At 41.4% G+C, this 13,096-nt stretch overlaps 1 protein-coding gene across 1 annotated transcript in view; it reads right to left on the bottom strand.

Annotated features, from left to right (window-relative positions):
* The window catches only part of PROS1 (protein S), a 105,420-nt gene that overhangs the window by 34,391 nt on the left and 57,933 nt on the right, over positions 1-13,096 (bottom strand). Inside the window, exon 8 of the mRNA XM_082244265.1 lies at positions 9,834-9,955. Coding sequence (XP_082100391.1) covers positions 9,834-9,955 — 122 coding nt within the window. The remainder of the gene's footprint in view (positions 1-9,833; positions 9,956-13,096) is intronic.

The raw sequence follows: 13,096 nt of genomic DNA, 5'->3' as shown, positions 1-13,096 counted from the left end.
AGGAGGCAGTAGACTTAAACCAGATAAAGATATTTGGGACCAGCAATGAATAAACAGTAAAGGCAAAAAACTTTTTTAGGACAGTACTGAGCAAAAATGTATGTAATGGCAGTCCTGGTTGTCTGATTCCCTTTCTGTGCATGTTCCCTAAACTACAATAACCTATTAATTGTAACCACAAGGTGGTGATTTCAGTTATTCCTTGTTTAGCTAATGACTAGCTTTACACAGGAACAGTGTGGGAGATGTAGTTTGGAGATGGATCTGAGCCATAACCATCCTTGAGCTGCAACTACAACACCCACATACACTCGAGAGCAGGATGGGTCAGATATAAAAGAAAGCCCAGGAAAGAGCGGGGGCAGTTGGAGAGCCCATCATGCGGAGCAAGAAGAGAGCAGTTGAGGTTGTGTTATGCTGGGTCCAATGAGCAGGCATGAGTGCTGAAGTTGTTGGATGCCACTGGGCATTTGAGCCAGGAGGCTGGACCGGAGAGTCTGCTGAAGTATCGGTGATCCGGTAACTACAGATGGAGGCTGTGGTGATCCAGGACCTTATCATACAGAGCTGCTGAGAAAGTCACCATAAAATCTGTTGCCACCATCGCTATACCACAGGATAATGGGGCCCCACGTGCAGTTAGTTTCTCTTGTCACCATCAAAGGACCATTGAGAAGGGAGTTGGTGAGAGGGTCACAGACTCATCCTTAAGTTATAACCACCTGCTAGCAAATTACAGTCGCAGACCCACCTTTAAGCAGCATTTATCGTTAGCAACTGACAATCATAGACCCCATTACACCTGCTGCTGTGTGTACTGCCAAGTTATCTTAGGCAGATCACTACATAGCCCAGAGGGCTGAGTCCTTGTTCTTGCTCCTTTTCTGATTGATATCACTAAATACTGTAAAACTGTGCCCCCCCCTCCAGCTGATGCATCTGGTGCTCCCCCCCCCCCCACACTAATTTTCTATTGCTATGCCCCATATATTGACTAGTCCTCTTCCCCTTGCATGCCAACAGTCTTAAAGGGCCCCAATGTAGCTGACAGAAGATCAAAACTTACCCAGTGTACTCTATTCTGAGGACAGAACTGTGTTTGACTATGAGTTTGAGTTTTTAAGGCCTAAACCTAGCCCATTTGTTTGAGAGCTTTCAAGTGACATAACCTGTCCCACTCTTGTCTACTTTGTTGGTTGCTTGGTGTATCATCTAATACGGAGAGCTACTGTTTTTGCTCCTGATGTCACAGTGTAAGCTAGAATTTGACTTTCAATAAACACCCCTGTGTTTATGCTTATTGACAGTCCTATGCCAATTTGCTCTGTTAAGCTTTATGACCCTAATCTACCAATATAGTATGCTTATATTGTAGAGAGTTGTGTGTATAATTCTTGTGTGTCTGCTAAAGGCAAACAGACAGTGTGTTTTGGTGGTGTCAGAGAGGGTGAGGACTCAATAGGGCTAAATAAGAGCAGAGGACCCAAATCACCAGTGGCTCCTGAGGGAGTAGCTCTACATTTATTTTGAATAGAGGTGGAAGTACCACAATTTCTCCACCTGTACCAAACACTGTTCATTCAACTGCCCCTCTAGAATTCCTCAATGTTCTACTAACTTCCCATCTTCATTCTTCTAGCAGATTAGGGACATTATGAAGCAGTACTGAATGGCAGCTTGAAGCCAGATCTACATGTTTTTTTAGGAGCTGAGTTGCATTACTAAAAACATGTGTATCAAATCTCTTTGTATCATATTACTTGTACAGTAAGCTAAGAGATCCCAGTTAGGTTTCCTTGGAAATATACAGAAGTATCAGGGGCGTAGATAAGGGGAGGGGGTAGGGGAGTCCAGATGCCCTCCTGTGCACCTGGTAACAGCTGACAGACACCAAGCACTAGAAGCACTGCGCCCTCTGTTGCTGCCCGTTAGATCCCAGAGACAGGTACTCCAGAGAGAGTCCGCTAGGCAGTTCAGAACGAAGGAGGTTCTACTTAGCTCCTCCTCAACTTAGGTAACATGACCCAGCCAAGGGAGGACTTCTCACTTTGAACTGCCTGGTCCAATCAGAGGATTATGGAGGGGGAGATCTGTACTGGGGTGAGACCTGTACCTTTGGGAAGATCTTTGCTAGGAGGGGGGTGTGTACTTGGGGGGGGGAGGGAAGCTATACTATGGGAGAGCTATACTGGGAAGAATAAAAGGGGGGCTGTACTAGTGGCACAGATCTGCATTGCAGGGAGATCTGTATGGGGAAGAGGAGAAGATCTTTATCGGGGGGGATTTTGGCTTGGGGAGTGAGGCAATATTTGTTGTACTATATCTAATGACATGTGCATTATGCTTTTCTGACTCCTGTACTCTGGCCAACTGTCTTTTGCTGCCCCCTTATTCCCTTTGTTGAATAGCTAGTCTTAGTATCACACACAAGATTGGACGTCATAGCTGGACATGGCACACCAAAGCAGGGTGTAGGGAAGCTGAAAGAAACAATCTGCGCACTCTGCATCAGTTCATCTTAAAATGGTAACTAGAAGAGTAGGTCAAAGTGTTTAAGTGCAAACAAGAAGTGTGTGGCACTAACAGTTTTCTGGACGTTGGTAATCCTATCAGGAAGCCACTAGAGATCCTTTGCCAGCTGTCATCTCTGTACTCTCCTTTTCTAATTATTTGTAAGAAGATTTAGAAAGAAGAATCCAGGGGGACTTAGGCTTTTCCCTTTATTAGCAGCCTACAAGGTTATAGGGCACTTTGGAAAAGCTTGCAAATGTTTGTTAACAGAGAGTTTACCTTTTTTTTAAAAACATGTAAGCTGCTAATAAGGGGAAAACTCTAAGGGTGTCTCTAGATTATTCTTTGAAGAGCTACTAGTTCTAGGTATTTAAATCTGGAGTATGTGAAGTATAAGTATATAGAGCATAATTTCCCCAACAGCAATTCTTCCAACAAAAATGTGCAAATTGTGCAGAAACAATGAGGACCCAGCCAGATTGCACTGGCAGGAAGAATTTCAGTTTGGAACCTTTTAACACCGGAATGTGGCACTGACTGCCAGCAAAATGATGCCAGGTGGCTGTTTGGTGCCCCAGGGAGTCCTTCAGCCCTTGGCCATACCTATCTTGGCTATGCAGAAATCCAGACCTACAAAACCAACAAACTATCTAGACAGATTCACTATTGGGATCTGAACTCATGAATCCAGCACCACAGATGTGCTAACCACATAGTCATTATACCGTGCCATTCTCTTGCACTGAAATCACAAGAGGTACAATATAATTGGTTTCCATAGGCAAAGCAAACACTTTCTTGTTGATACTTGAGTATATTCCAGAGAACACTCATAGTGGGTGTGAAAATATAACAAGCAGCATCACCTTTCTATATTCAGATAATGTTTCTTACTGTGCACTACAAAACTGTTATTCATTGAAGCTTAATCTGGGTTGCTTGAATACTTATTTTCTGCAAGCTATACCCCAGGAGCTTTCAGGGGCTTAATCAGGATCCAAGATACTGGCACGTGCCAGCCTCGATGCCAGAGCTTAGAAGGAATTATCCAATACTGTAGCCTGCTGGGTGAGTATTGTCTGCCAAGTCCCTCTTAAAATGTGCCAAGCATTTGAAGCATTCTTAACAGAAATAAAAAGAGCAGAGCCTGGGGAGAACGACTTGTGAAAAACTCTGGTGATAAAAAATAGAAACAGCACAGCTACATAATACTTCCCTTCTCAAAAACTGAGATCCCCTCTCAAGGTATCCGTTTTTGCATAATCTGTCATTATATTGCATTTAAAGACAGCCAGTGTAATTAAAAAGCAAGACATTAGAGGTCAACTTTGAAAACTGAGTCATGAAATGTATATAGGGAACAGGCTTCCAATGCGGGTCTCCATTTTTTAGTGCATTGGTTTACACTACAGCCAGAAAGACCTCTGTTACCAATTTTCTAAGGTTCTAGGAAAAAAATACTTTATCAGTGAACCTAAAGTTAAACCCCCCTTTTGTGTGCAGTACCCATTCTCCTTACTCCTTTATTAAAAATCACTTTATACATATCTTATTCCACAGTTTTCAGGTGAATCTTGTGACATCAAAGGTCCTGCTGCTTCCGGCTGGCTCTTATCCCGGACTATGCAGTGCTCATTTAATGATGTGTGAGCACCACTTAGTACAGGTATAGTGTAAGCAATGCTGGTGTGATAACACTGTGAAGTGCAGGAACTGGACTGGGCATCAATCAATCCAGAAGAGGGTCAATATTGGATCACAGAGCAGTTAGTCTGCAATGGACAGCACCTGAGGGGGGGGCTGAATTTTTGTGCAATTGTATTTTTTGATTAATGCAGAAAAAATGTGGAGTTGGGTAAATAAATTACTAATGGGTATTCCTGATCCTGTCCCACAGCTCTATTTTCCTGTAGGCTCCAGAGGCACTGTAATTAAGTTAGTAACATGGCCCCCAGATATCTCTTCTCATCTTCTAAACTCAAATTGAATGCAATTATTCTTGGATGTGTTTCGTATGCTCCAAAAACCTCATAGAATTACACCAGCTGTATGTATAATGCCTTGTCCCTCTCCCACAGTTGCTTATATCCCTGCAGAATTTGATGACAATTACTTGCTGTCAAATTGACAGCTGGGACCTAGTGGGGGTTGATTTATTAAAACTGGAGAGTGCAAAATGTGGTGCAGCTCTGCATAGAAATCAGTCAGCTTCCAGTTTTTTTTTCTTTTGTCAAAGCTTAACCTACCTAGCGGTATTCCCGAGCGTGGCTCGTGGTTAAATTTCAGTGCCAAAAGCGGTAACCCCGAGCCACACTCGGGGTACCGCTAGGAAGATCGCTGGATCCTGGTAGAGGGGTTACTTACCTTGTCACCGGGATCCAGCGATGTATCCCGGCGGTATGCGGCGGCGGAGCTTCCTCCCGATCCTCTGTGAGCCCTGGCTTCCGTCTCCTGCTACGTGACGTTCGCAGGGGGGTGGAACCGGCGGCAAATTCAAATGTAAAACACACCAAACACACTGATACAATATATATATATATACATACATACTTTAACTTATTTATAGTTTTTTATTATATTATAATTTATGATTTTTTGTTTCAAACTTTATCATACCCGAGATGTTATAAAGAAGAACGCACAGTAAAAAAAAAATCAAATGTAAATAGTTGGTTTGGGCTGCTCATTCTTAAGAATTACATGCAAAATAATGGTACCGCTTTCAGCACCTAAAATCCGGAAGAATCATACCGCCAGGGAGGTTAATTGAACAAGCTAAAGTAAGAAGCTGATTTGCTATGATGCACAGCTGCACAAGATGTTGCACTCCCCAGTTTTAGTAAATCAACCCCAAGTGCGTTTTACAATAGGGATTGGAGCTACTGCAGTCAAGGGGTGACCTTTGATCTGCATAGGATGGCAGTTAGAGCAGCCTTACAAGTAGAAAAATGGTTTCCCAAGAAAATGTGTTCCTGTTTTACACATTTTTAACCATTACAGCCGATTTTCACATGCGGCAGCCCTGTCAATCTTTCCTTTCAGAGAAGCAATATGTCGCCACCTCACAGCCTGTTTTAAACCTGAAAATGCCAAGCCACAGTGCTGAACGCCATATGCATTACATGCAGTTTCAGCACAGCCCTATTACGTTTTAATGGGTTGCATTTGGGGGCTATAATTCAACATGATGTTAAATTTGTGTCTTGAGTGTGAAGCAAAGCTTTTTTTTTTTTTTTTAAACTAATGCTAATCAATTTAGAAAAAAAGTTTTGCCATTTTTTGTATATAAAGTGCAAAGAAAATTATTTTTACGAAATGCAGCTATGCACCAAAAAAAAAAAAAAAAAAAATACTGGATGGGTACTGTAAGTGAAGACAAACTTTTCATTGAATAAAAACGCTCATATCAGCAACATAAAAATTGCTTAGGTCATAAGGGGTATACAGGTGTGAGAGCTGAAGTGGGTAAAATAAATGTATTTTGTCATTGAAATTTTTTTTTTTTTTTTTTTATTGAATTTAGAACAAGATCCAGTCCAAAACTAAATGCAATACCAGTTACCAAAACGATTATTTTATAATAGCTTATTTTAGGAAAACGCAACATAAGGTATTATGGAAGCAGTGAACCTGCAGGATAATTTGGATGTTAATTGGACCCTAAGAACTTCCCTGATGAGGATATAACAAAGTTATGTTCCCATTACAGTTATTTAGTAAAAGTTTTAATTTCCCTTTTTTTTATATATATATATATGCATATATCTTATAACTCAGCATGCACTGTGCAGCGAACATGTTATATCTGTCGTATTAACATTGCAGAATTGCGGAATCTTTGTCAGGTTTTTATTTGTGTCAAGTTAGGGGAATTGCCCTTTACCTCCTGGCCAGGAAGTGAGGGGGGGGGGGGACTTACAGAGATTCAAACTTTACCCCACCCTGTCTGAAATAAATAAAAGTTCCTAGTCTAAGTTCCACTTTGAGAAGAACTGTAATCAGAAGATATTAGAAGGGTACTAAGGGAGCACCAAATGATTCATGAACTTGCCTCATTGTTTGAGCAGCTGGCAATACTGAACAGCCTCAGGCAATGCGGTCTGCGTTCCAATAATCATTTGGTTAGAACCTCTAGCAAATATGGTCTCCCCCCTCAGTGACCTGTTGTTACATTTCTCACTCCAAATAACACCTGTAGCTGTGACTTCTATTTAGATGAATAGCTTCAGCATCTCATGAAGACCTCAATAACTGACAATGGCCTGCAGCTATGTGTTTCTTTGCTGTGTGGTCAATGACCCCTGGCTGTCAGGGTTATTACTTGGGAAATGATGCTACTAATTTGCTTTTCAGTCCAAGAAATGAGGGAATGAATGGCTGGGTGGAAACGTTAACTGGCTGTGTCAGGGAGAACATTTGATACATGGTGACACATTGCAATGACACTTTACTGAAGGTTGTGTGAGAAGAGGAAATAGGGAGCTTATTAGCTCATTCCATCCACCTGTCCTCTGTATTTCAGCAAGGGTGATACACAGCAGATTGTATTGAACCGATAAAAGCAGTGTGTAAGCCATTTTGTCATAACAACATCCCAGCTGCACTTTTTTATATGTCTACCTATCAAGTGGATGTCATAAAGCAAAGACAATAAATAAATCATATCAGCTATGAGTGTTATTGTACTCGCTGCTGTAAAGTGATGAAAGGTGAAATCTGAATCTGAAATAGTCATTGCATTTTGTACACATTGCACATTATTATCACTCTATGGACTGATATAATAAAGGAAATGTAACAAAAATCGGAAACTAAATCACCACACTACTGCTAAAAGTTCCAGATATAACTTTATTCCAATAAAGGGCAGGTGGATGATCGAAAGAGTATTCCACACATTTTGGGGATCCAAAAACTGCCCTCTTCTTTAGGGCTGGAGACTGCAAGCAATATAGAGTAAATAGCAAAGAACTAATCAGCGCAAATAGCACAAAAATAACAACATGCTGCTGGACACGGAAAGGTCAAATCACAACTCCTTTTAAATTATGCAGTCAGGGAAATAGTGCAGCGCAAAATAAAAGACAAATAATATTAAATATATAAAAGGCCATGTTTCCAAAATTTGTATGTGGATGAATGAAAGAAGCGAAAAAGTTCAGCAACTGTGCAAGAAGTGCATCCAGATCTACCATGCAAGTACCGCCCAAACTCATTAATATGACCCCTGAAAAAAGGAAGGTCAATCAGTGCTTTGTTTCAAATGAGGGAGCTTGGTTCCTGCAGTCTCCAATCACTCTCTGAAAGGTAGCCATCACTATATTCAAAACAAATGAGGCAACAAATAGGACTCTCTGCTAAAAAACTGTAACATTTATATATTACAAGTAAAAAATTTACAAAGCTGGCAATTAAACGAAGTGCAAGTAGCAAGCGCACATGGTATACTTAGGACAGAACGGGTATGGGAGAGGAGCTACATACGACGTCAACCACAGCCATCTTTCTCATTTGATTCATGTACCGTGCGCGCTTGATACTTGCAGTTTAAGTGCCGGCTTTGTACGTTTTATACTTTAATTTTATGGAATAAATGTTACAGTTTTAGCAGAGAGTACTATTTGTTGCCTCATTTATTTTGTATACACACTGCGGAGGGACGGCTACCTTTCAGAGAGTGATTGGAGACCATGGCTCCCTCATTTGAAACAAAGCGCTGATTGACATTCCTGTTATCAGGGGTCATAATAATGAGGTGAGTGGCCAATTCTATCTGTGGTGGAGGTGTTGCACACACTTTGGGGCACTTGCATGATAGATCTGGATGCACTCCTGCACAGTGGCTGAACTTTTCTGCTTCTTTCAATCATCCACATATATATTTTGGAGACATGAACTTTTATATATTTAAAATTATTTGTGTTTATTTTTCGCTGCACAATTTCTCTGACTTGACAATATACAGTAAATGGAATAGAAGTGAAGTGGACCTTTAATGGTATTTCTTCCAGTGTGACTAGAAGCATAGGTCTTGTCAGCAGCTGGTGTGGCTGTAGCAATAATAAAGGACAAGGCCAGGAGGAGAAGATCTCTGGAGAGGAACCTGGAGAACGTGATGCATTATATTAGACGTACTTTTGTGGTCCCATTTTTTTAATGTGACTGCTCTGTCCAATTCGTTGTACAGGCCCACAGTTAATTGTTGTCCCTATAGATGTCTATAGGGATATTGCTGGTTCAAAGCAGCAAGTAGAGCAAAGGGTCCTCAGAGTATAGGGAAGCAACACCTAATGATGTAAGGGTGTACATTTTTGGGTTGGGAGCACAGTGGTGTTAGTAATAGCTTTATGGCACCCTACTACCCCAAAAGTTTTGTTCTTTCTGTACTTGTCCTTTAACCTTCCTAGCGGTATTCCCGAGCGTGACTCGGGGTTAGATTTTAGAGCCAAAAGCGGTAACCCCGAGCCACACTCGGGGTACCGCTAGGAAGATCGCTGGATCCTGGTAGAGGTTTTACTTACCTTTTCTCCGGGATCCAGCGAAGAATGCGGGCGGTATGCAGCGGCGGAGCTTCCTCCCGATCGTCTGCGAGCCCCGGCTTCCGTCTCCAGTGACGTAACGTCCGCCGGGGGGTGGAACAGGCGGCAAATTCAAATGTAAAACACACCAAACACACTGATACCATTCAAAATAAAAAAAAATCACATTACATTGCCCCCCAGTGCCCTTTCCTGCAGTCCTGCAGTTTTACTGTACTTTTTATGTAAATATGTATATACATATTTATATATATATATATATATATATATATATATATATATATATATATATATATATACGTAATTCTTGTGAATGAGCAGCCCAAACCAACTGTATACATTATGCAAAGGAAATTTGCCCCTTACAAGCAGTGCTGATAAGCAGAAGATAGTGAATGTGATGAAGTTTACTTTGCAAAGAATACCCAATCACATGAAAGGGAAATCATAAAAACAGCATTTTTTCTGGCACATGATTGGATGGTGGAAGACAGTAGAGCTTCACTGCATTCACCAAGCTCTGAAGAAAATCCCCTCGCAAAGTGCAACTTCCATTACAAAGTGAACAGCCAATTTACTTTTAGTAAATCCACCCCACTATGTCTAGCTGCGATAGTTTACTTTTCAATATGTTTATAAGAGCTGATGAAATTTAGACCTTGGTCTAACCCTGGACAATCATCAGTCTCTGCTCCCGCATCCAAGTTTTGGAATCTCTACTTTAGTGGAAAACCTATTGGATTGAGCTAAAAAAAAATAAAGGTATAATTACAGTTTACTCACTTCACAAGATTTCTTGTCTCCCGCCAGCTTAAAATTCTTCCTTCCTTCACAGTAACATTTGTAACTTCCAGGCATGTTAACACACATTTGACTGCAGACGTCCTCTGCACATTCATCTAGATCTGCAAATTAAAGTGCAATAAAAAGTAGTGAGTTATATAGGAGTGAACAGATTATAGCAGAATTCAGAAGCTAGTCAGTTTAATTCAGGAGGAGCCAGTGAACATTCCTTCCCAATATATAGGAGTTGATTTACTAAAGGAATAGAGATTATTCAATTAGCAAAATGAATGCTCACTTTTCTCACTGAGAAAAATAAAGCTGTGTTAATTTAATTCATCCAATCACGTGCAAGTGAAAAGCCAGTTCTTTTCATTTCATAATTGTGTATGCAAAGTAAATGCAGATTCAGCTTATTTACAAGGCTAAATGAACATTCACTTTGCTAAGGAAACACTTTATATTCTTTAAGCAAATCAACCCCTTAGCAGTGCTTTAAGTGGGCCGGTACGCACCGGTACTCAGTACCGCCACTTCTGCAGAAAGCTGTTGAGAGTACCGCCACCTCTCCCTGCGCCCAGAACGTCATTTTAGCATACCGGTATGCAGGGCCGATCCACTGACGAAAAGGGGTGGGGGCGCCGCTCTGCAGACACAACAGTAAATCCATCGATGCCGGCCGCACCGCTGACCAGAGCCTCTGCTGTGTTTCCTTCCCAATCCCTCTGTATCACAAACAGTGACGTCATACGCCCGGCCCGCCGCCCCAGCATTCACAACGGAGGAGGAACTTATTCCTCCGCACGCGCCTAAACAGTGCTCCATCCCCCTCCAGCAGTGCCCTGCGCGGTGTGGTGTCCTGACTCCTGCGTCTGCCGACTCTGGAGAATAAAGCCTGGCTGCTGCTCCTTGTCAACTCACAGTGCCCTAGCTGCCTGCCGCCTGCCACCACAGCACCTGCCTGGCCTGCCAGTGCCACCACAGTCAGTGCCCTGCCGTACCATCCTTCCTGCCACCAGCACAACACATCAGGTGAGTTACCATTACCAGGCCCAAAATATCCTGGCTTCGTGCCGGTTCACACTTGTGCTGCTGCGGCAATCGCATGTAATTCGGAGCGCACTGCTCCTTCATTACATGCGATCTCCTGTGCGGATGCAAATTCAGCCATACACTTTGTATGGCTGAATTCGCACTGCACCTGCACAAAAGACGTACAGGACCCTTTTTTACAGCCACATCAGGATCGGATAGCACAGTGGTTCACACTTGTGCAATGCGGGAAGGCTGAGAATTCGCAGCGTGAACTGCCATATGCGATACGCAGGGGGTGTCAATTAAATGTTAAAGACACCGCCAGTTTGATCGCATATCACAGTGCGATCTGACAGTTCACACAGGATTGGATCGCACAAGTGTGAACCACTGTGCGATCCGATCCTGATGTGGCAGGAAAAAAGGGTCATGTGCGAGTTTGCTGCGGATACAGTGTGAATTTCAGCCATACAAAGTATAAAAAATAGAGTAACGGCACCTCTTTTGGGCCACTTAAAGCACTGCCCCTTAGTATGACATACCTACTGTGTAGAACCGCATAGCAGGAAGCAGAGCCTGCAAATGCGATGGGCAAATATGGGCAACTTCTTAAAAATACACAATATTGTCAAAAGTATTGGGACTCCTGCCTTTAAACATACATGAACCTTAATGGCATCCCAGTCTTAGTTCGAAGGGTTCAGTATTGAGTTGGCACACCCTTTGCAGCTTTAACCGCTTCAACTCTTCTGGGAAGGCTGTCCACAAGGTTTAGGAGTGTGTCTATGGGAATGTTTAGACATTCCATGCCTAGATGACTCTGTGCTGTCCTTACAAATCATGGAGGTCATACAAAATATTAGATGTAATAGTTTTTGTTGTGGTGTGTATTCATTTTTTCATCAACTAATTTGAGTAAAACTGAAGATTTTGTAATCTAAGTTATACTATTAACCTCCCTGGCGGTATAATTGTTTCCGATTTTAGGTGCTGAAAGCGGTACAATTATTTTTCTAGTAATTATTAAGGACGAGCAGCCCAAACCAACTATTTACATATGATTTTTTTTTTACTGTGCGTTCTTCTTTATAACATCTCGGGTACGATAAAATTTGAAACACAAAATCATAAATTATAATACAATAAATAACTATAAATAATATAATAACTATAATATAAGTATATATACACATATATATATATATATATATATATATATATATGTTTGTATACATATACTGTATCTATATATATATATATATATATACACATACACACACACACACACACACATACATACATACATACATGAAAAGTACAGTAAAACTGCAGGAAAGGGCACTGGGGGGCAAACTAATGTCAATTTATTTTATTTTGTAATGTAATCCAATAGGATTACAATATATCAGTGTTTTTGTGGGTTTTACTTTTCAAATTTGCCGCTGGTTCCACCCCACTGTGAGCGTCACGTCGCAGGAGATGGAAGCCGGGGGCTCACAGCATCAGACGGAAGATCCAGCCTCCGTATGCTGCAGTGACACATCGCAGGATCCCGGGGACAAGGTAAGTAACCTCTACCAGGATCCAGCGATGCTCCCTGGTGGTACCCCGAGTGTGGCTCGGGTTTACAGCTAATGGCACTAAAATTCCACCCAGAGCCACACTCGGGAATACTGCCAGGGAGGTTAACCTTACTTTCATGTAATAAGCTAAACAAATGTTCTATAAAAATCAAATTTGCCAAAATTGTGGAAATTGTTCTTGTGTTCATTGAGATATTGAAGGATTTGCAAAGCAGAATGGCAGAAAATCCCACAATCCAGGTGTGCAAAGCTTGTCATGTCATACACAAAAAGATTTGGGGCTGTTATTGCTGCCAAAGGTGCTTCAACAAATTACTGAGTTAAGGGTCTGAATACAATTTCATTTTCTTCTCTTTTAATAAATTTGCAGATATTTCTAAAATTTTGTTTTCACTTTGTCATTATAGGGTGCTGAGTGCAGATTAATGAGAAAAAAAATGAATTTAACCACTTGCCTACTGGGCACTTATACCCCCTTCCTATCCAGGCCAATTTTCAGCTTTCAGCGCTGTCACACTTTGAATGAAAATTGCGCGGTCATGCTACACTGTACCCATATGAAATTTTTAATCACCTCTGGGTTTTTTATTTCTTACAAAAAAAAAGAAAAAAGGCAGAAAATTTTGAAAATAAATACATTTTTCT

Source organism: Pelophylax lessonae (genome assembly GCF_965119305.1).
Source record: "Pelophylax lessonae genome assembly, chromosome: 2".
In the NCBI taxonomy this organism is placed as follows: Eukaryota; Metazoa; Chordata; class Amphibia; order Anura; family Ranidae; genus Pelophylax; species Pelophylax lessonae.
This window is presented reverse-complemented; position numbering and strand designations above follow the sequence as displayed.